General features: G+C 42.1%; 1 protein-coding gene across 6 annotated transcripts in view; it reads right to left on the bottom strand.

The window, feature by feature from the left end:
* The window catches only part of LARP4B (La ribonucleoprotein 4B), a 91920-nt gene that overhangs the window by 31781 nt on the left and 39019 nt on the right, over positions 1–21120 (bottom strand). For 3 of the 6 annotated variants that reach the window (XM_053262457.1, XM_053262456.1, XM_053262458.1), the window contains exons 3-6: positions 11116–11263; positions 9879–10040; positions 3198–3279; positions 1812–1948 (exon numbers count right to left, since the gene is read on the bottom strand). In XM_053262457.1, the coding sequence (XP_053118432.1) occupies positions 1812–1948; positions 3198–3279; positions 9879–10040; positions 11116–11263 (529 nt within the window). Of the gene's footprint in view, positions 1–1811; positions 1949–3197; positions 3280–9878; positions 10041–11115; positions 11264–11895; positions 12133–17613; positions 18316–21120 lie in introns of those variants that run through there. The other 3 variants (XM_053262459.1, XM_053262455.1, XM_053262454.1) reach the window with 3 other exon arrangements.

Raw genomic sequence — 21120 nt, 5'->3', positions numbered from 1 at the left:
CCATGATCAGAATGACCTCAGATTTGATCTACTTAATACTGAACAGGTTTGCAGGTAATATGTAATATGTGCTTGACATCAAACTTAATCATTCAAAACCAACCCCAGAAAGCCTCTGGATATTACACATTCCATATATATTCAGCTGCAACCTCCAATTCAGCCTTTGTCTTATTTAGATTATCCAATGAGGACTTTCATTGGTTTTCATTATTTTTTGGAAAGAAGCATCTATATATATAATTCTCCTGGGTGTGCCTTTAGAACGTGCGTCCCGGTAGCCCAGCTGATTGGCTGGGCTGCGGGGGCACCTGATTGGTCCTGGCACACCCAGGAGAATTGCCTGGCCGGGCGGCTGCGGAGGCAAGGTGGCGGGCCCGGCCACACTGGAGGCAAGGTGGTGGGCCCGGCCGCCCGCGGTGGCACTCTCGGTCCAGCCACCCGCCCACAGCGGCACTCTAGGGGGGTGTGGAGGGAGGAGGAGGAGGCGGCATGGTGGGGGGGGTGAGGCGGAGGGAGCTGGCGGCAGCGGCACGGCTGGCCCTGCCCCCAGTCCCCGAGACGGCGGGGAACAGCTGTGTCCAGCTAGAGGCGCAGATGCTCTGTGCCCGGGCCCACTAGTTTCTTTTATACATCTGCTTTATACCAAAGATTCTTTGGAAATGTGTCTCCACATGCTTTTTTTGCTATTACAGTGGATATTTAATACTGGTGACTTTTTCTACATTTCCCCCACTTTCAATGTAACTCTACTCCAAGAACTTTACACTACCATCCCACAAGCCCAGTTCTCAAATTCTTTATGGAACACACCAGTAATAAAGGAATATATGACAACACCCAACTTTATTTCTCTTTGTCATCAATATCAGGAAATAGCATTAGCCACTTAAATTCCTGCCTACAGGCAGTAATGGATTGGATGAGGGATAATAAACAAGCTGAAACCAAGCAAGACATTGCTAAGGGACATGATCTGCAAGATGGAATAGAGCTTCCTGTTCTGGACGAGGTTACACTCCCCAAAAAAGAACAGGTTCATAGCCTGGGAGTGCTCTTGGACCTGGGCCTCACCCTGGCATCTCAGGTTGATGCTCTGGCCAGGAGCCCTTTTTACCAGCTATGACTGATTTGACAACTCCGCTCATCCCTTCAGGAGAATGACCTGAAAACAGTCATACAGCAGCTGGTAACCTCCAGGTTGGACTACTGCAATGTGCTCTATGTAGAGCTGTCTTTGTATGTAGTTTGGAAACTTCAGTTACTCCAAAATGCAGCAGCCAGATTGGTCTCTGGGGTATCCTGGGGAGATCACATTATGTTTTTAAACAGTTGCACTGGCTGCCGATAAGTTTCCAGGCAAAGTAAAAAGTGCTGGTTATTACCTTTAAAGGCCTGAGTGGCTTAGTCTGGGTTACCTGAGAGAATGCCTTTCTCTACAAGATCCCCACCACTCATTAAGATAATCAGGAGGGGTCCATCTGGTGGCAACCTGGGATCGGGCCTTCTCAATTGTCATCCCTAGGTTGTGGAACACACTCCCTATCGATTAAAAAGGATTGTCTTCCTTGGAGGCCTGGATTATCTTCCTTGAGCCTTAAAGACCCAACTTTTTAGCCTGGTTTTAATGATATCTAGTTTTAATTTTGTTGAGTTTTGATCTGGTTTAAATGCTTTTTTATTTTAATATAAACCACCCTTTAGGAAGGGCAGTATATAAATGGACTAAAATAAATAAACCCATGTATTCACAATTTGTATAAAAGCTGAATTTATGAGCTGTGCTTCCAACAAGATGGTCAGTCACTTACATCGTAGCACTTCAACAATCAAATCCATATCGGTGCTCAGCTTCTTGACGTGATCAAGGTTAGCTACTGTCATTATTGGCACATACTGATCACTGTCCATCTGAGATATAAGGTACATGTCACTGGCAAGATTCTCTCTGGTGGAAGAAGAGGAGACATTTTTACTACAAACCATTTTTCTGTTCATGGAAGTGTAAAAGCTGCAGTTTTTTTTATGATTTAGCCTATGTTCTTGCATGCACTTCAACTTCTTTTGTTTTGTGTGCAAGCATATAGATAGCAGTTGCCAATGAAGAACTCTTAGCATCCTTGTTTCTTATGTATAAGACCATGATTTTGGGTTAGAGAGGCCTTCACAACTTGGATGCAATCTGTTTTTATCCCAGACAGAAAACAAAATAAGGTTTATTGAATACTTCATAGGCTGCAATATATGGGTAGTGGGTTGTCATCTGCTTGGTATATCTCAAGTGAATGAATGAAATTTTATTATGGTCAATTACCAGCTGTGTAGATCTCAAGTTGTACAGGCTTGGCTTAAATCATGGTACATGTCATTGCAGACAATAATTTAATGGCAATATGTACAAGTGATAAGAGGTCCATGAGAGTATTTGAGCGTTAGTTAATTCACCATGAACATAGTTAACTTCAAGGTTTCTAACAGCTTAGCACTACACATTTCAATGATCACCATGTGTAAAATGTACCAGTGCCAAACATTACTTCCTAATGCAGATGACAAGCTGCACCTTCTATTGCGCCAGGGGTTGTCCACCTTGCTCAGTATTGCCTACACTGACTGGCCATGGTTCTCCAATGTTTCAGAGAGGGCTGGAAAAAACCTCTACCTGGATATGCCAGGGATTGAACCTGGGGGCTTCTGTATGAAAAGTACATGCCCTACCACTAAGTCATATCCCCTCACCAATCAACAAATCTATTTAGAATGCTTCCTTTTTTCTTGAAATGCTGAAAACAATCTTAATGCAAACAGATAACCCATGTATCTCTTTACCAAATGAACAGCAGCTTTAAAAAGCTGCCATTTGGGTATATTTTAATGTTTAGATTTTGGACAAGCTGAGCAAACTAAACTTTAGTTTAGGACTTGATCATTGTTTGCAATCTTTACACAGGTTTACTCTGCAGGGAATCCCCCCGCTCCATTTCCCCCCAAGCTGTCTTCTAGTTTTCAAGGTATGAGCCTCCCATATCTGTTCCCCTTCCAGCCATACATTTCCAAGCAACCCCAAGACCACAACATAGTTTCAAAGCTAAACATTAATGCAGGAAATAAATGCATGGTTTATTTCATCGTTACTATTCAGGTAAAAGCAAATATATCAAGAGTATTCACTATTAGTTAAGTCCTGTCATTCTCACCTAGATAAACAGAACTCCAGTGTTTTTTTAAGTACTTCTCGCAAGTCTTCTTGACCTTCTGGCTGCAGCTGTTCTTTACCTCCTAGAAATGGAAAATATGAGGTCAGCCCAAAGAGACAGAAAAGGAATCCCAATTCTTCACAAAAGTTGCTCCCTACTCATCTCAAAACCCTCATTCATAGTGGCACATATGCAGCTAAACACAGACTTGTCTTATACATGTGCATTACAGAAATAATCTTGCACCTAACATGCAAGCTGAACAAGAGGTTTCAATAGTTCTTCCTTAGGTACACTTTGTATATTTGGACACACCACCACCAAACCAGTTTGGCATTACAAGGGGTAGGCACAAGCCTCTGACTCACACACATTCTCCTTCCTTCAGACACCAAAATTTCAGCTCTGGCTTCCTGGTTTTCAACAAACTAATTGCAGTTTCATATGAACTCAGCAAACTATGGTTTGCCAAGAACTATGAAGCAGATAGAGAAATATGCATGAAGGGAGAACGCACATTACTTTGATGTTTGTGTACCTTACCACCAAACTATGGCTTTATAGTGCATCTGAATGAAATATTAGGGTTGCACCCCCCACCCTATAAGAAAACCTTCAAAACTGTTGATATCCTCCCATAAAAACCTAACACCAACTTCCAGGGCAGCTAACAGTATTAGTTAGAACACTAAGTTACTATAATCAAAACACTAGGCAGAAAGAGAACAGATTACCCAAACTGGACAGTCAAGCAACAGTTTTTATATAAGAAACATGAGTCAGTACACAAATATTTACATATTAGTCATGATTCCTTTCCAATTGCAACAGCTTTTTAAATTTTCATAAGGACCAAGTATGTAAATATTTGAACCGTGGTTAGTTTTATGTATCTGGAAACAATCAAAAGGAACTGGAGTATTCTGTTACTTTGCTCCACTGCACGTCTTTTACACACTCATTGTAGACATAGCACTAATTCTGACTTATGTTTAAGACCTTATTGCAGAGGAGACAACTGAGTGTCTGATATAACTGATAAATGTTTGTTAGCTGCAGCTATGCTGAATGGCTTTTAGGGGGGGGAAACCAAATTCTATACAAGAGCATTCTTGAACCAGTAACAGTAAGTGTAACAGTGAACACTGTTTGGAAGTACTGTACTGTATAAGCAATAATGAAAACTCTTGCCATCGTATACTAGAAGCTAGCACTGCAACCAGGAAAGCTAGCAATTTGACTACATTTTATTAAGTGTCCACATATTCATTACGAGTGAGATTAGAGAATTGCAGACTTGTTCGGAAGAGCACCTCACTTCTCGGCTTTGAGTTTAAAGGCAATGATGCAAGAATACTATCTGTATCACTTAAGTTGCCTTGGATGGTAAACACATCAGTGGCTTTTTAAATATCTAGTGACCAGGAAGAATTTAGGAATGGGATTCTATAGTAACAGATCCAAGCTCAACAACAGACATTTAATGGAAGTGCAACTGCTACCATATCAGTGCAATCAAAACAGATGTGGACAGACAAGGCACTTCCCACTGACTCTGATCTCAACTAGTCCTACTTTTCATATTAAGAACAAAGTCACATCAAGAAGTGCAAATCTTCAAGTCTTTCCCCCAATTCTAAGTTAACATGCGACTCACGATTTTGAAGTGCAGAAGCATCCAGATGGATGAAGCAGGCTGGTTACAGAAAACTGGGTTTCTACAGGTCTTACTTTAAATTAAAGCAGCCCACTGTCAACTGTTAGAGATGATGTTCTGGTACTCTATCGAAGTATTAAAGTTCTGCATGTGGCACAACCCTAGCTACATTTTGTGCAAGAATAGTATTTGGCAGCTGGTGTCCAATTCAGCACTCTTAGGATCTCAGTAAGTAAAGTAGAGTGTGTCGTTGAGTTGATGTTGACTCCTGGTGACCAGAGCCCTGTGGTTGTCTTTGGTAGACTGCAGGAGGGATTTACCATTGCCATCTCCTGTGCAATATGAGATGATGCCTTTCAGCATCTTCCTATATCGCTGCTGACCGATTTAGGTGTTTCCCATAGTCTGGGAAACATACCAGCAGGGATTCAAAACAGCAACATCTGGCTTGATTATCAAGTCATTTTCCCGTTGTGCCATTAGGGGCCTTAGGATCTCAGTTTGGGTCCAGTCAGTGCCTAGATATCTGACTGTTTGGGAACTCCATGAAATTGTTCTTGAGTTACAGGATGGAAGCAAGGCAGATATGAGTATAATGGCCGGATATAGGTGTAGGCTGCACAACTCTGCATTTCTTGGTGCAGGATTTTTCAAGTATCCAAATCGACCTCTGATACCTGACACACACTCAGTTCATCCAGTAAAAATGTGAATTCAGCATTGGAAATTCAAAGCCCCATAAGCTTCTGGAAAGGTCAGATCTTTTCATTTGCAATGACCAGGCTGAAGAGCAAGGATGAGTGAATCTTCACCACATTATACCAACCAGCAGCATCCAGACTAGTTTTGTGCTAGCATAAATGATGTTGCACTAGTGTAACAATGCAGTGCATGGTCACAGCATTAAGAAATTAACCCAGAGTAATTCCTGTGCTAGTGCAGCCTCTGGTACAAGCCTATCTATATGTGCACAAATAGGCAACTCCTTGTACAACCTGTTATAAAAGCCCATGCATGTACAAATGGGGAATTCATTGTGCAACATGCATTTGGGTGCTCTTTTGCTAGCAGTTAAAACTTTTCAGAGCACCACAACTGCAAAAGGGCCTCCTGCAAGCATCACTGTGGATGCTACCCTATCTAGTCATTTTTATATTTAAGCGTGTCATTGCCTACCGCAAGGCTAGAGGATTGGATGGGCTAGGTTGTAGAACATGTTGCCTGTGGGAATAAGAGGTTTGTCAACACTGGAGGCTTTTCTAGAGTCTTGAAGACACACCTTTTCGGCTTGGCTTTTATTAATATTTAAGTGGTTTTAATGTTTTTTAAATAGGTTTTATGTTAGTAAATTAAATGAGTTTATTTTTTACTGCGATGTGGCCAGTATATAAATGAAACACATAAATTCTCAAGTAAAATGAGAACATACTACTGGCTCGATATTAAGCTATTGTACAATTATTTCTGGAGAGAGAAATATTATTGACCCCTGCTAACTTGGCAAAGAGGCACCTTTTAACATGGTGATTCTCTTTATTAGCAGGGGAAGAGTAACTGGCCCTATCCACCCCCAGCACAGTACCTCCAGTGACTGTTGCTGGTGTCTATCTGATGTTGCTTTTTAGATGTGAGCCCTTTGGGGACAGGGATCTCTGTGTAAACCGCCCTGAGCCATTTTTGGAAGGGCAGTATAGAAATCAAAATGATGATGATGATGATGATGATGATGATGATGATGATAATAATAATAATATAATGAAGAATGAAAACACTAAACAGTATCTGATCCAAAAATACCACCTAGATTCAAGGAAAATTAGAGAAGTCCTGGAAATAATAAAACAGCAAATAACAGCAGTGTCAAAGAAGATTAGCAGATACGAAGCCAGAATTACACAATGTAGGCAGAATCTCCAATTCTAGTTGAATCAGAGATGTTTCTACCAAAGCATATAAGGAGAAACTGCAAGAAAGGTAGAAACACCAAATAAAGAAGAAGCAGTGCAATTCTGGGGGAAATTATGGGACAATCCAATAGATTATAATAAAAAAGCAGGCTGGGTAAAAGAGGTCAAAAAATGTAACCAACAAATGCAAGATCTAATAATAACACCAGAATTAATAAGTGAAAGAGCAACGAAAATTAAAAAATTGGACTGCACCAGGCGACGATCAACTGCATGGCTTTTGGCTTAAACACCTAACAAGCCTTCATAAACAACTATCAAAACAGTTCAATCACATTTTGCAAGGAGGTGATATTGAACAATGGCTAACAACTGGGAAAACTCATCTCATCATGAAAGACCCAGCAAAAGGTGCAGTTCCAAGTAATTATAGACCGATAACCCGCCTGCCAACCCTGTTCAAATTATTAACGGGAATAATAGCAGATGAAGTAATGCAACACTTATTATTGTTAAGCAGCTTCCAGTTGAACAGAAAGGAAATTGCCTGAACACCAGAGCCACAAAAGACCAGCTGCTGATTGACAAAATGATTTCAGAAAATTGCAAGAGAAGAAAAACAAATCTAAGTGTTGCATGGATTGACTACAAGAAAGGCTTCAACTCATTGCCTCACACATGGATACTAAAATGTTTAGAAACAACTGGTGTCAGCAAAAACATTCAGATATTTATTTAAAAAGCAATGAGCATGTGGAGTACACAGTTAACAATCAATGGTGAGACACTTGGACAGGTTAGCATTAGAAGAGGCATTTTCCAAGGGGACTCACTATTCCCTCTGTTGTTTGTAATCGCCATGATTCCACTTTCACAAATACTAAACAGAACAGGCCTTGGATACATCTAAAACATCAAGTAAAATCAACCATCTGCTGTACATGGACGATCTGAAGTTGTATGGAAAGTCCCAGTCAGAAATTTGAATCACTGCTAAACACTGTCCGTATATTCAGTAGCGATATAGCAATGGAGTTTGGACTAGACATGCGTGCTGCATTAATAATGAACAGAGGGAAAATAACAAAAACGGAAGGAATAGAACTGCCCAATGGAAGCAAGATCAAGAACCTGGAAGAGAAAGAACATTACAAATACTTGGGCATTCTCCAGGCTGATAACATTGCACACGCTGGAGTTAAAAGAAAAATTGGAAGTGAATACATCAAGAGAATTAGAAAAATCCTAAAGTCCAAACTCAATGGTGGGAACACCATACAAGCCATAAACACCTGGGCTATACCTGTTATCAGATACACTGCAGGAATAATAGACTAGACCCAGGCAGAGCTAGAGACGCTAGATCGTAAGACCAGGAAAATCATGACCATCAATCATGCTCTGCACCCCCACAGTGATGTAGATAGGCTATACCTCCCTCGCAGCTCAGGTGGAAGAGGAATGCTGCAAGTCCATCAAACAGTAGAGGAGGAGAAAAGAGGCCTTGAAGAATATATCAAGGACAGTGAAGAAGATGCACTTAAAACGGTCAATAACGAGAAACTATTCAACACCAATGAAACAAAGCAGGCCTACAAGAAAGAACAAGTAAAGAACTGAGTAGAAAAATGGAAAAAAAGCCACTGCACGGTCAATATTTGCACAATATATGTGGAAAATCAGACATCACCAAGACCTGGCAATGGCTTAAGAATGGCAATTTGAAGAAACAAACAGAGGATTTAATACTGGCTGCACAAGAACAGGCACTAAGAACAAATGCAATAAGAGCAAAAGTTGAAAAGTCAACAACAAACAGCAAGTGCTGCCTTTGTAAAGAAGCAGATGAAACCATGGACCACTTAATCAGCTGTTGTAAAAAGATCGCACAGACTGACTACAAAGAAAGGCATGACAAGGTAGCAGGGATGATACACTGGAACATCTGCAAAAAATACAAGCTACCTGTAGCCAAAAATTGGTGGGACCATCGAATTGAAAAAGTGGTAGAAAATGAAGATGCAAAAATATTATGGGACTTCCGACTACAAACAGACAAACATCTGCCACACAATACACCAGATATAACTGTAGTCGAGAAGAAAGAAAAACAAGTCAAAATAATCGACATAGCAATACCAGGGGATAGCAGAATAGAAGAAAAAGAAATAGCAAAAAATCACCAAATACAAAGATCTACAAATAGAAATTGAAAGGCTGTGGCAGAAAAAGACCAAAATAATCCCAGTGGTAATTGGCACACTAGGTGCAATTCCAAAACAACTTGAAGAGCACCTCAACACCATAGGGGCCACAGAAATCACCATCAGCCAGTTACAAAAAGCAACTTTACTGGGAACAGCCTATATTTTGCGACGATATCTATAATAACCAACAGTATAGCAATAGCAATAGCACTTACATTTATATACCGCTCTATAGCCGGAGCTCTCTAAGCGGTTTACAATGATTTTAGCATATTGCCCCCAACATTCTGGGTACTGAGTATTGGGTATTGAGTACTGGGTATTGAGTACTGGGTATTGATGATAAAATTCAGCCATCCCAGGTCCTTGGGAAGGACTCGATGTCTGGATAAAACAAACCAGTCAATAACACCTGTCTGACTGTGTAAACAAGAAATAATTAATATTATTATTATCTTTGAAAGTTGGAAAAGTAGACTTTGTGATAATTTTAAATCAATGAAATTATTATTATTATTAGTAGTAGTACTTGTTCTTCAGCACTTGCCTGCTATTAACAGCACACATACGAGCAGAATTACTTTGAAGTTAAACTACATGCCAAGGGCAAGTAATGATTCCTTCTAGGTGAGTTAGACCCAGGTGCATGCAGGGGTGCTGGTTAGAGACTGTGGTTTGGTAAAGAGTGTTGTATTAGTCAGCACATCCTATTTCAGCCCATCAAAGGTCATTTTTGTAGCAATGCCTATAATTCAGTACTGCTCAAATAGTTCAACTAGCTTGTAATTGCCTCAATTTTCTGGCCTGGCACATAGGTATTTAGCATAAGCATTACTTCACTTTGAAAGCTGGAAAAGTAGACTTTGCGATAATTTTAAATCAATGAAATTGTTGGAAGACTGTTCCTTACCTGTCTGTGTATTTTCGTGCATAGATTCATATTCTGAATGATCTAGAGCCAAAGGGTTCATATCTGTTTGGTCTGATACCGGAACTGTTAGCGATGGTTCCTGCAGTTCCGTTAACGATTCATTCTGGTGCTTTTTATCACCATCACCATTTGCCTCCAACCCTGAAGGGAAAAACCACACATTACAAACCCCAAAATGTCTTATTTGCTCTAGTTACCGAGAAATACTTTATACGCTGAATAATGTCAAGGGATAGGTGTATGCTGTGTGGTTCCCTCAGCACCCTCTGCTTCAGCAGCTTAATAATGCTGTATAGCACACTTAAGCAGGTACAACTTTGGCCCTCTTGCAGGTGTTGGACAGTAACTCCCATAATCCCTGGTTATTGGCCAATGCCTGGGATGATGCCAACTGTAGTCCAGAAGCAGCTGGAGGGCCAAAGTTGTGTAGCCCTGCCTTAAAGACTAAAGCAATAAATGTTAGACTGAAGGTGACATTTAGCTATTATATACTGAACCAGAAGCTGAAGTATATTTCTGTTATTGTAGCCATGCCATATTGCACTGAACTGGACTTGTTTCCTGAGCCTGTTGCAGGCCTTTAACAACTAGAATCAGATGTTGAGGTAGTACCAGATTGGTTTTAGTAGAAGGAACAGTGCATCTGTGCTCACTGTTCTGAATTAAGAGAGATTCAGACAAGGAGAAATACAGAACATATGCACCACACTGCACCTTCTATTAAAGACAATTTCCCCAGCTGGAGACAACAGCTAAGAGTTGCTTTGGTTGCTCATTATAGATTTAAGATGGCTAAGAGGGGAGCAGAAAAGGGAGATCTTGGGCAATCAGGCCAGGGGATAGGCAGCTGCCTCTGAAAATCTCTGGCTTGGATAACTTACAAGCAGAAGCAAGCTCATGCACAGGGATTTCCTTCATCCTCTCCTCTCTACAGCAGCCCAGAACCCCATCCCCCAGCAAAAACAAACAAAAAAACCATTCCTGAGCATCAGGGAACCCTGAACAACTTAGGATGTTGCTCAGGGACAACTTAGGATGTTGCTCAGGGGCTCAACAAAAATGGGGGATCTTGCACAAGCAGAAATGCCTTCTGTATATACAAGAGCATTTTAGGATCCAAGTCATCATTTACAAGACTCAACTATTAAAATTATTAATTACCTCAACAGTTTTGCTTCTGAGAAAACAAGTTTGGCTTTTTAAAAATGCCTCCTACCTTCTTTGCAGGAATCTGGCGGGTGGTCTGGTATTTCTTCCCAGGTTTTGCTCACACTACCATCAGTGGCACCACTTGCTTCCAAGTGTAACATATGATTCCCCCATACTTTTGCATTAGGATTTAATTCAGAAACCTTGCCTGACTCCTACAAAAGAATATTTGAATTATGTATTTGAAGAAGAAGCATGTTTGATACAAAATGCAACAAGTACCACAAATTCTCAACTAAGGGGAGCCTAATCCATCCTTTTTGTAGAGAAGTTTCCCCATGAAGTTAAAAATTCCTGTAATGTTCACACTGATATTTTTAAACAAGTGTATCCATAGCTGGCGTGACAAGAGATACACACTACCAGTAAAAAGGCACTTGGTGGTGAGATCTCCCATGTAAATCCACCCCATTCACTTAAGGCAAGTTCATAAATATTTAGCATTTCCAGAACTCTTTGAAGCATGTAAAACAAATTTACATATATTATTGCAGTTGTCCTTACAACAGTCCTGTGAGAGGTAGGTGCAACATTTATTCCCATACTGGAGATGGGTTCTTAGACTGGGTGACAGCTTGCCCATCTCACTAAGTCTATGGCTGGGGCATGATTGGAATTAGGGACTTGTCAGCTGGCACACCTACCTTCGCTAAACTACTTAAGTTCTGAAGTCATAAGCACTTTGCCTTCTTCAGTTCCCTTTCTTGATATAGAAGCTTGACTGAAGTTAACCATATTATAGCACAGAAAGTCTGGACATGACAAAGCAAGTGTGAGAGTAGCTTACTGATAACAAGTGGAGTTTTTATTCTCATCCATATTAGCTATCCATCAAGTCATAAAATGAGCTCTCTCTCCTCCACCTTTCCATGTGTGATGTTCTCCTTTCGGAACCATAAGATTACCTTGTAACTAATTTTTAATTTTGTTTTTATGTGATGGTAAATTGTTGTCTTTGTTTCAAATGGATGCTATGCTTGTTAGCTTTTTGTAAGCTGTCATGTGAACATTAAAGTTGAACGATCTAGAAATACAGTAAATGAAAAACAAGCTTGGTTCAAGTTAATTTTTCTGCTTTTACTTTCAACATGTTTTGTGAAAAAACAAATTTTTACAAGTAAGAATACCAAAGGAACCAATAAGGCACCAAAGAGCACAAAAATGCAGGATATATATCTACACTGTATGGCCCTTGTGACAATGAAGCCTTACCACAGAAAGAAATGAGTATGTGAGCAAGATGGGCACCTGTACCCATGGGTACCCAGAAGGAGACACAGACAAGTGAGACAGCATTAAGGTGGCAGAAGCAGACAAGAACGTGTACTAGGTGGGAGAGATTCTTCCAGTTAGACGAAGTGCATGTAGTGAGAGGGTTGCAAGTGATGAAATCTGGCTGTCAAAATGTTAGCTGCTGGCTTCTAGTACAGTTCAAACTATTGGAGTATTTGAGAGCACACACTTCTTCATAATCAAAGACTTACGTGGATGCAGCATTAGGTAGCTATTCATTATTTATTTATTTTTAAATGCATAAGTATATGGTGGTGCTAAATGGGTTCATTTATGCAATAGTTCCACTGAAGCACCATTAAGGCTTAAACCATAGTGGGATCTTGTTGAAAAAATTATGCTTGGAGTGGACATTTTGGCAATGAATTGTGTTCACACAGCTTTAGCTCATCAGTCTTTCTATATCAAGTTAACAAGATAGATTTGCTCTTTCTTGTGGGGATAAGAGTTCTAGCCCTGACAACTACTCTGCACAGCTCAGTTGTTCAAGAACCAATTAAGAAATCATTACCTGGTAATTTCATTTTAAACATAATGCTTCTAAACACCTCTTTTATTAGAAAGGGGAATACAAGGCTCTAAGAATTTACAGTTTGTGTTAAGCAGTTAACAGCAATGACTTACTATAACCAATGCTAGAAAAACCAATTAAAACTGGGTACTTGTATGTAAGCTGTACTTAACAGCTTACCTACTTATCTATGACAGCACTGCTTTAAGTTATCATCAATTGCTCCTTCCATTTTCATGTCATCCCTGTGACAGGGGCATACTTGCATTTGAATGCAGTCATAGAATGCATGCCTGGATGCTGCTGTGATGGACATATGCAAGGACACCTTTACTATTCTGTAACGAGGAGCAAGATCTCTGTAGAACTGGGCACAGCTACAGTAAAGGACCATGCAATGTGGAGACTGTTGCTCTTCGAAATCTGAGCTCATGTGTGGCATCCCTCAGGGTTCCATGCTGTCTCCAATGCTCTTTAACATCTTCATAGAACCACTGGGAGAGATCATATGGGGATTTGGTGCGGGGTGTTACCAATATGCTGATGAAACCCAGATCTACTTCTCCATGTCAACATCATCAGATGGCGGCATAATCTCCCTAAATGCCTGCCTGGAAGCAGTAATGGGCTGGATGAGGGAGAATAAACTGAGACTGAATCCAGATAAAACGGAAGTACTTATTGTGTGGTGTCAGAACTCCAGAGATGATGTTGATCTGCCTCTTCTAGATGGGGTCACACTTCCCCAAAACGAACATGTACATTGTCTCTGAGTGCTTCTGGATCCACACATCTCCCTGGTATCTCAGGTTGAGATGGTGGTCAGAGGGATTTTCTATCAGCTTCAGCTGATATGCCAGCTGTGTCCATTTCTTGAGATAAATGACCTCAGAACAGTGGTACTTATGCTGGTAACCTCCAGACTTGACTTCTGCAATGTGCTCTAGGTGGGGCTGCCTTTGTACATAGTCCAGAAACTCCAGTTGGCACAGAATGTAGCAGCCAGGGTGGTCTCTGGGTCATCTCAGAGAGACCACATCACCCCTTTGTTGATAGAACTACACTGGCTGCCAATAGATTTCCAAGCAAAATACAAAGTGCTCGTTATCCTATATAATAAAGCCCTAGAGTGTGCGCCCGTGTCTCTGGTGTCTGCATCCGTGTCTCCCTTGGCTGTTCTGGGCATGCGCGGAGCGCATGCCCAGAACACGCCGAGGGAGACACGACCGCAGGCACCAGGCGGCCATGTTGGCTGGGAGGAGGAGAAGCGGTGGCCCAAGGAAAAGCGGCCGCCGCGGAAACCGGGCGGGAGGAGGAGGTGGCAGGGGAAGCTGGCCGAGGTGGCGGCGGAGCCGCGGCCTCGGCTGGAGGAGTCGGAGGGCCAGGCTGCGAGGCGGCGGAGGGCCAGGCCGCAAAACAGCGGAGGCGGTGGGCCGAGGAGAAGCAGCCGCCGCCAAAGCCGGGCAGGAGGAGACGGCGGCGGGGGAAGCCGGCCGAGGCGGCGGCGGAGCCCCCTCCCCGGATGGTCAGCACATTCGCCCCCTCCCCCAGCAGCCTCCTCCCCCCGCCGCTCCCAGCTCGGGTGACGCAGGAAGCGTCTGCAGAGAATGAATCACGCCGTTCCGGAAAGCACAGCTGAGACCGCCGACTAAATATAGTGGGGCTTTCAAATGCCCCAGTTAGAAGGGACGACCCACATAGAGAAGCTGCAATGTGGGGCGCTGTGGGGTGTCCAGAGTCATCCAGAGTGCCTCTGAGCACATGCAGAAAGCTCTCCCAGAAGGACTGGCTGGCTGGAATAGGGACTTTCTCGCTCCTCCTCCTCCTCCCGGAGTGGTTGGAGAAAAGGAGGCTGTGGCTGCTGAATGGCACGGAGGAGCGGCAGAGCAGCTCCACGCGCCCCAAACCCCCAGTGACTCGCTCTCGCTCACCCAGCGGGGAGAGGGGTCCGGAAAGAGACTCAGGCCACCTGGTGATGCCTCTCCGGGCCCATCCTTGGGTTCCTTCCCACTACGGCCAAGCCGGTGCCTCTGGGAAGCACAGGGGCCGAGGTGGCAGCTTCTTCTAGATGGGAAGAAGACCCTCTTCCTTGAAAAAGACGGGGGACTTTCCCGAGCACCCCACAGGGCTACAGCCGCGGGCTGCAGGGGACCCCTCTCGCTGGGGGAGGATTCCCCTCCCTGCCCGCAGAGACCTCCATACACGATAGATGATAGTTTCCCATAGATATTTAAATGAGCCAAGGGTCAGAGACCTGCAGGTGATGGAGAGTCCAGGAGTTTCAACTGAAGCTACACCACCTAAATGGGTGCTGGGAAGGAACAGCACGGAACAGCTGGCCGGGGAAAACATCCACAAGCGCTCACATGTGGGGACTCGGCCGCTGTCGGCGGCGGCCGCACTCAGCCCCGCCGGAGACGGGGGGCCGGAGAAGAGAGAAAGTTAACTGGCCCCAAAGGTCTACTAGCGCCCGTTAATTTAACAGGCTTAAGGTTACTAGTAACCTATAAAGCCCTAAATGGCTTAGGCCTTGAGTATTTAAGAGAACATCTTCTTCATTATGAGGCCCCACCACTCACTGAGGTCGTCTGGAGAGGTCAGTCTCCAGTTGCCGCCAGCTTGGCTGGTGGCCACATGGGGACTGGCCTTCCCAGTTGCTGCCCCGAGACTGTGGGATGTGCTCCCTCCCTACTGAAATACGATCCTCTCCATCTCTGACATTTAAGAAGCACTTGAAAACCCACCTCTTCACCCAAGCTTTTTCAGCTTTTTAATTTTTAGATTGCCTAAATTGTTTTTGCATTTTAATTTTTAATTGGTTTTTACAATATCTTAATCAAATTACATTTAATTAAGTAAATACTTACTTCCCGCTCACCAATCTGCGCAGTTCATATTAGCTCTACAAATCTACTATTGCTATAATAATTCAAAACAAATATAGTCCACATTGCAAACTCAATTTTACCCTACCCAACCAGCTGTTATTACTAAATTTCAAACCCTGCTGAAAGGTCCATATTTGAAAATAGTTCTTTAAATAAAGTAAGAATGGCTCCCAATCTTCTTTAAAACATTCCAAGTTTTCATCCCTTATGAGTGCTGTAGGTTTTGCCATCTCAGCGTATTCCAAAATTTTTATCAACCAATCTTCTTTTGAGGGTATTTTATTATCTATATTGCCTAAATTGTTAAGATTTCCTAAATTAAGATTTTTGTGTATGTTTTAACGTGTTTTTTGTTTAGGGATGTGCACGAATTGATTTTTTCAATGCGATTTGTACCCAATTTGAATCACCCCTGATTTATTTTGGGTCTGAATCTCTCCCCCCCTTCCTTCCAGAATCACCCGATTAGATTTATACCCAAATTTTCTGAATCCAAATCAGTTCGGGTGAAAAAAAGTGGTTCTGGGGACAAAAGAGTGGGGTGGGTAGAAGCTACCACCCAAATTTCAAAGAAATTGGGCAAAGAGGTGATTTTTAACAAATTTTTCAAGTTGGTGCTTCTTTAAGCTTTTCCCCTTAGGGAATAATGGGGATTTCAGCAGCTTTAGTTATAACTCCAGCAGGGGGAGGAGGGCACCAGGGTGGCCCAGTACACATATGGTACCAACAAACCCACAAGCCCATGGGGCACTGTGTTTTGTTTTTTTCAATGTCTGCGGTGTTCTGAGAGTAGATTATCTAGTAGGAAATGAGCACTCTCATTTCCTACCAGAGAATCTATTCTCAGAACACCTCAGACATTGAAAACAAAACCCAATGCACCATGGGCTTGTCGTTCTGGGGGTGGTTGGCACCCTACACCACCACCCGCTCTGGGTCACCCTGGTGCCCCCAAGTGGAGTGATAGGGCTGCTGAAATTACCCATTATTCTCTATGTGGGAAAAGCTTAAAGACATGTAAACTTCAGGGGGGAAATTGAAATCACCCCTTTCACCAATTTATTTGAAATCTGGGTGGTAGCAGGCACCCATTGGGGCACTACCACCTGACCCACTCTTCTGCCCCCGAAACCCCTTTTCTGCCCTGAATCTGCCACAAAGACATGCCAACTTCAAAAAAGTTTTTTAAAACACCCCTTTGCCCAATTTCTTTGAAATATAGGTAGTAGTTTCCTCGTACCCACTGGGCACTATTATCCTCCACAACCCGCTCTGGGCCACCCTGGTGCCCTCCCCACCGGGAGTTATAACTAAGGCTGTTGAAATCCCCATTATTCCCTATGAGAAGAAGCTTAAAGACGCACCAACTTCAAAAATTTGTTTAAAATCACCTCTTTGCCCTATTTCTTTGAAATTTGGATGGTTGCTTCCACCCATAGGGCACTACCACCCAACCCACTTTGGCCACAAAATGGAGGTCTGAATCTCCTAATTTTTCAGGTCCGAATCTAGGATCATTTGTTTTGTACCCAAATCTGGGCAAATGAGCACAGGGGTGACTTGTTCTGTTGACAAATCACCCAAATCAGCCAGAGTTGGGTACAAAATGTTTTGTACCCGAATTGATTCCCACATCCCTAATGTTGTTAATCGCCCAGAGACAAAAGTTTGGGGTGGTGTACAAATTATTTATTATTTATCATCATCATCAAAATGTTTAAGTCAGAATTCTTCACAAATCAGAATTGTGTATTAAAAAAGGTGGCGTAGAAGAGACACCTTGTAAACCAAATAATGATCATAATATACTTACACAGTCTTCATCTCTATCTTGCCATCCCCAAATATGGCTGTGCTGTTGAACTAGCAATTGATAAGGGTATCCTCCAATGCCCAAAGGAGAAATGGGCAGGTCTCCAGCTTGGTTCCGTAGTGCCTCATTAGCAGCACATGTGCTATCAGTTTTGTGTGGAGATGAATTAATCCACAAATATGCCATCAGATATTCCTGGTCATCAGAAAGCTCATTGTTGGAAAACGACTGACTTAATGGAGCAGATTGACAAAATGGATTCACCATTTTAATGTTACCTAAATTACCTTGGCAATCTCTTGTATCCGTTTTAGATGTATTATCAGATTCATTTAAAATATCTTCCATAAGATCTAGCACACGCTTTGCGTTGCCATGCTCAGATTCTTGGTCACTAGTAGAGATAGGTATTTCATATGATGGTGTAGCAGCATATTTATCTAGCTGTCCAAGGTCAACACAAATCCCACTTGAATTGTTCGTTTCCACGTTGCAAATTTGAGTGCTTTTAGGATCTGTTTGACAAACATGTCCTATCTCAGCCTTCAGTACACGTGGGCTACTTTCAGGAGCACAATCCTTTACATCTTCCTTCAATGCACTAGCATGGCAGGTTACTTCAGATTTCAAGGGCCTCACAGGACACGTTCCTTCCATCTCATTTTGTTCAGGCGTGTTGGGTAAAGTATTATCTTCATGGTGTTCTGAATTTTTTTCACTTGATTCCATGAGTATCTTAGTGAGACTAGTTTCCACTTTTGTACTTCTAGCACCATTTTCATGAATTGATGCAGGAAAGAGATTCATGTCAAATTGGCTGTTAGCTCTATCAATTAAGTATTTTGTCAAAGACTCCTCCTGAACTACAGGCCTCTTCTGCACATTTATATGCATACTGTGCTTTTGCATTACATCTTTATTGGCATTCAATAGATAACTATCGCAAACCATGGATCCTTCAGAATCTGAGTTGGTTTCCATTTCCCCTTCGTGCTGCACTTCACAATTCAACCCATTTACAGGTACTCCTATACTCTTGTTTAGTTTGCAAGGGTCAGTCCCTGCACTCAGTTGATTATCCGGTCTATGGAATGTGCATTTGTCCCATGGCTCACATTGTCTATCATGCAAATCCACTGCACTTGCTTCAGCATGTGCCAGACACACACAGCAGCTGTTATCGTTAAGTGAAGCGGAATGTTCATGTGTTTTGCCATCCTTTTTTGAGAGTTCATGTGAGAGTTGAACTTGCAAGCAATTTTCTTTTTGGAATATCTCACATCCATTTACATTAAACAGTTCTGAAGTTGCTAATGTATCTTCATTTGCCCAAGACACCCCTCCCAAACTACTCTGCTCTGAAGATAAGTTTTCTATTTGAGCAGACTGTTTTTTCCCAGCCATTGTACAGGTATCATCTTCATTACCACTAAACTCTAGAACGTGTGATATTTCTTCCTCAAAGGCCAAGCTGTTTGACGTTGAAAGCATTTTGATTGCATTTCCAGTCAGATTTTCATGATTGTACAAGCTTTCAGGAGCAGGAACACTTTCATATTTCAAGAGCTGCTGTAGATTGAACTGCTCAGAAAATACAGACGTTTCCTTATCTCCGCAGGAAGATATTGTCCAAATGTTATCTGAACTTCCTGTTGAGTTCTGCCTGTTTTCTGACCTCTGTGTGTTGCATTGACTTTGGTTTTCTGTATCACCTCGATACACAGAGATTGTGGCATCTGTGTCAAATTCTAGAATTTTTTTTGCATTTCCTAATGGTTTAGCGTATCTCTCTTGTTCGATACTCTTATTTTCATTTAAATCAAACTTTAGAACTTCAGTGTCATAGCTGTTTCCAGAATTGCTCACATGGGTCACGCTGTTTTGTTGGAGAGAATACAGATGGTCCTGCTTTAAATGCATAGGTATTGGAGAATTATTGTCTTTACCCAACGATTCATTCACATAGATTCTACTACTATCTAGCATATCCATTTCCCAAGTTCTATTTTGAGGAAGCTCTTCAGCCTCTACACTATCTGCATCTATGGCATCAGCATTTAACGTATAGCCCCCATTCACCAAGCCAAAAGGCATGTGTGTCTCCATTTTACTTTTTGGCACCACTAATTTATCGACTATGTTAGAAGAAGCCTCTTTCAGGACACTGAAGTCAATTGGCAATTGCACGGACTTCTGAACTAGAAATTCTTCCCCACTTTCTAGAGGCCATGTCAAACTGTACATTTCCTGAACAGTTGAATTTTTTACATTTGAAGCAATCTCTCCAGGCACAATGGCTTGCCCTTCTACATCCATTTTCAGATCATCATCAACAATACAGATACTGTAGAACTGTCGGGGGCTTATATCATGCCTGTCTATATCAAGATACACAAAGGTTGAAGCTGTCGTTTCTCCATCTGCTCGATTTGACTCTATCACACTACACCTATCTTTAACAGTCTCCGTTTCATCCTGCAGCAGCAAGCACTTGCCTATAACTGGGCTGTCTTTTAGACTGTGTGAACTTAAGCAAGCTTCTTTCTGAAAACCTTGGCTTAAAGCCACAGGCACACGTGAAGTGGAAGTATTCTCCAACGAACACAATGGCTTTTTTGCTATAGTAAATCCATTTTCACCATTTCTATTAGCATGGTTGCTGCCTGCATCTGTCACATGTTGAGCATTACTATGACTAATTTCTGTTAGCCTCTCTCCAGCCTCCTCTTCCATTAGTTCACAATCTTGTAAACTGCCATACATATTCAAGACCTTTTTCATGTTAGTAAGTGGACAGAGGTCAAAAGGCCTGTCGTAGATACTCTTGGTGATGTGGTCACCTTCAGTAACCCCCACACAATTGTCGGAAGGATATGTAATGGACTCCTTGCAATTGTTAATAGCAGCTGCCCTACAAACTGTCTTTTGAGCTACATGCAGTTCCTGACTTTCGACTGTCTCCAAAATGGAAGTTAAAGTTTTACTTATCCCATTTTCAGATGCCTCCTCTTCGATAGATTTTTGTAACAGGCTCATTTTCTCATTCTTTGCATTGAGTTCTTTACTGAAACAGCAGCCCATTTTAAGTTGTATTTTGCGAGTCTCGGAACATCAAGCTCCTTTCTGCATATACCCACTTCACTTTAAGGCTGCCAGGATGACAAGCCAACACCCAGATGCCAAAAATAGCACTGTTTAAACAGTGCAGGGGGCTCACATGCTATTGCCACTCAAAATCCAAAGCCTGAGTTACTGAGAAATGCCTTAGTATGCTGCCATATGCACAGTACTATGCGAAGTTATTTGAACTAGAAAAATATAATTATATTATTGTACTTCTATAGTATCAGCTGTATTTTCCCGAGTTATCTGGACATATTAGCAGTCTTTCCTCATGAATGTCTTGTCAAACACACCATACATACAGGTGACTCTGAAACAAGCATCATACGTGCACACTAATCCAGGTCATACTGGATTACTACTTTGATGGAAAAATGAAAAAAC

This window comes from Hemicordylus capensis, chromosome 6 (assembly GCF_027244095.1).
Source record: "Hemicordylus capensis ecotype Gifberg chromosome 6, rHemCap1.1.pri, whole genome shotgun sequence".
In the NCBI taxonomy this organism is placed as follows: Eukaryota; Metazoa; Chordata; class Lepidosauria; order Squamata; family Cordylidae; genus Hemicordylus; species Hemicordylus capensis.
Note: the sequence above shows the minus strand (reverse complement) of the source record. Positions and strands in the feature narration are given on the sequence as shown.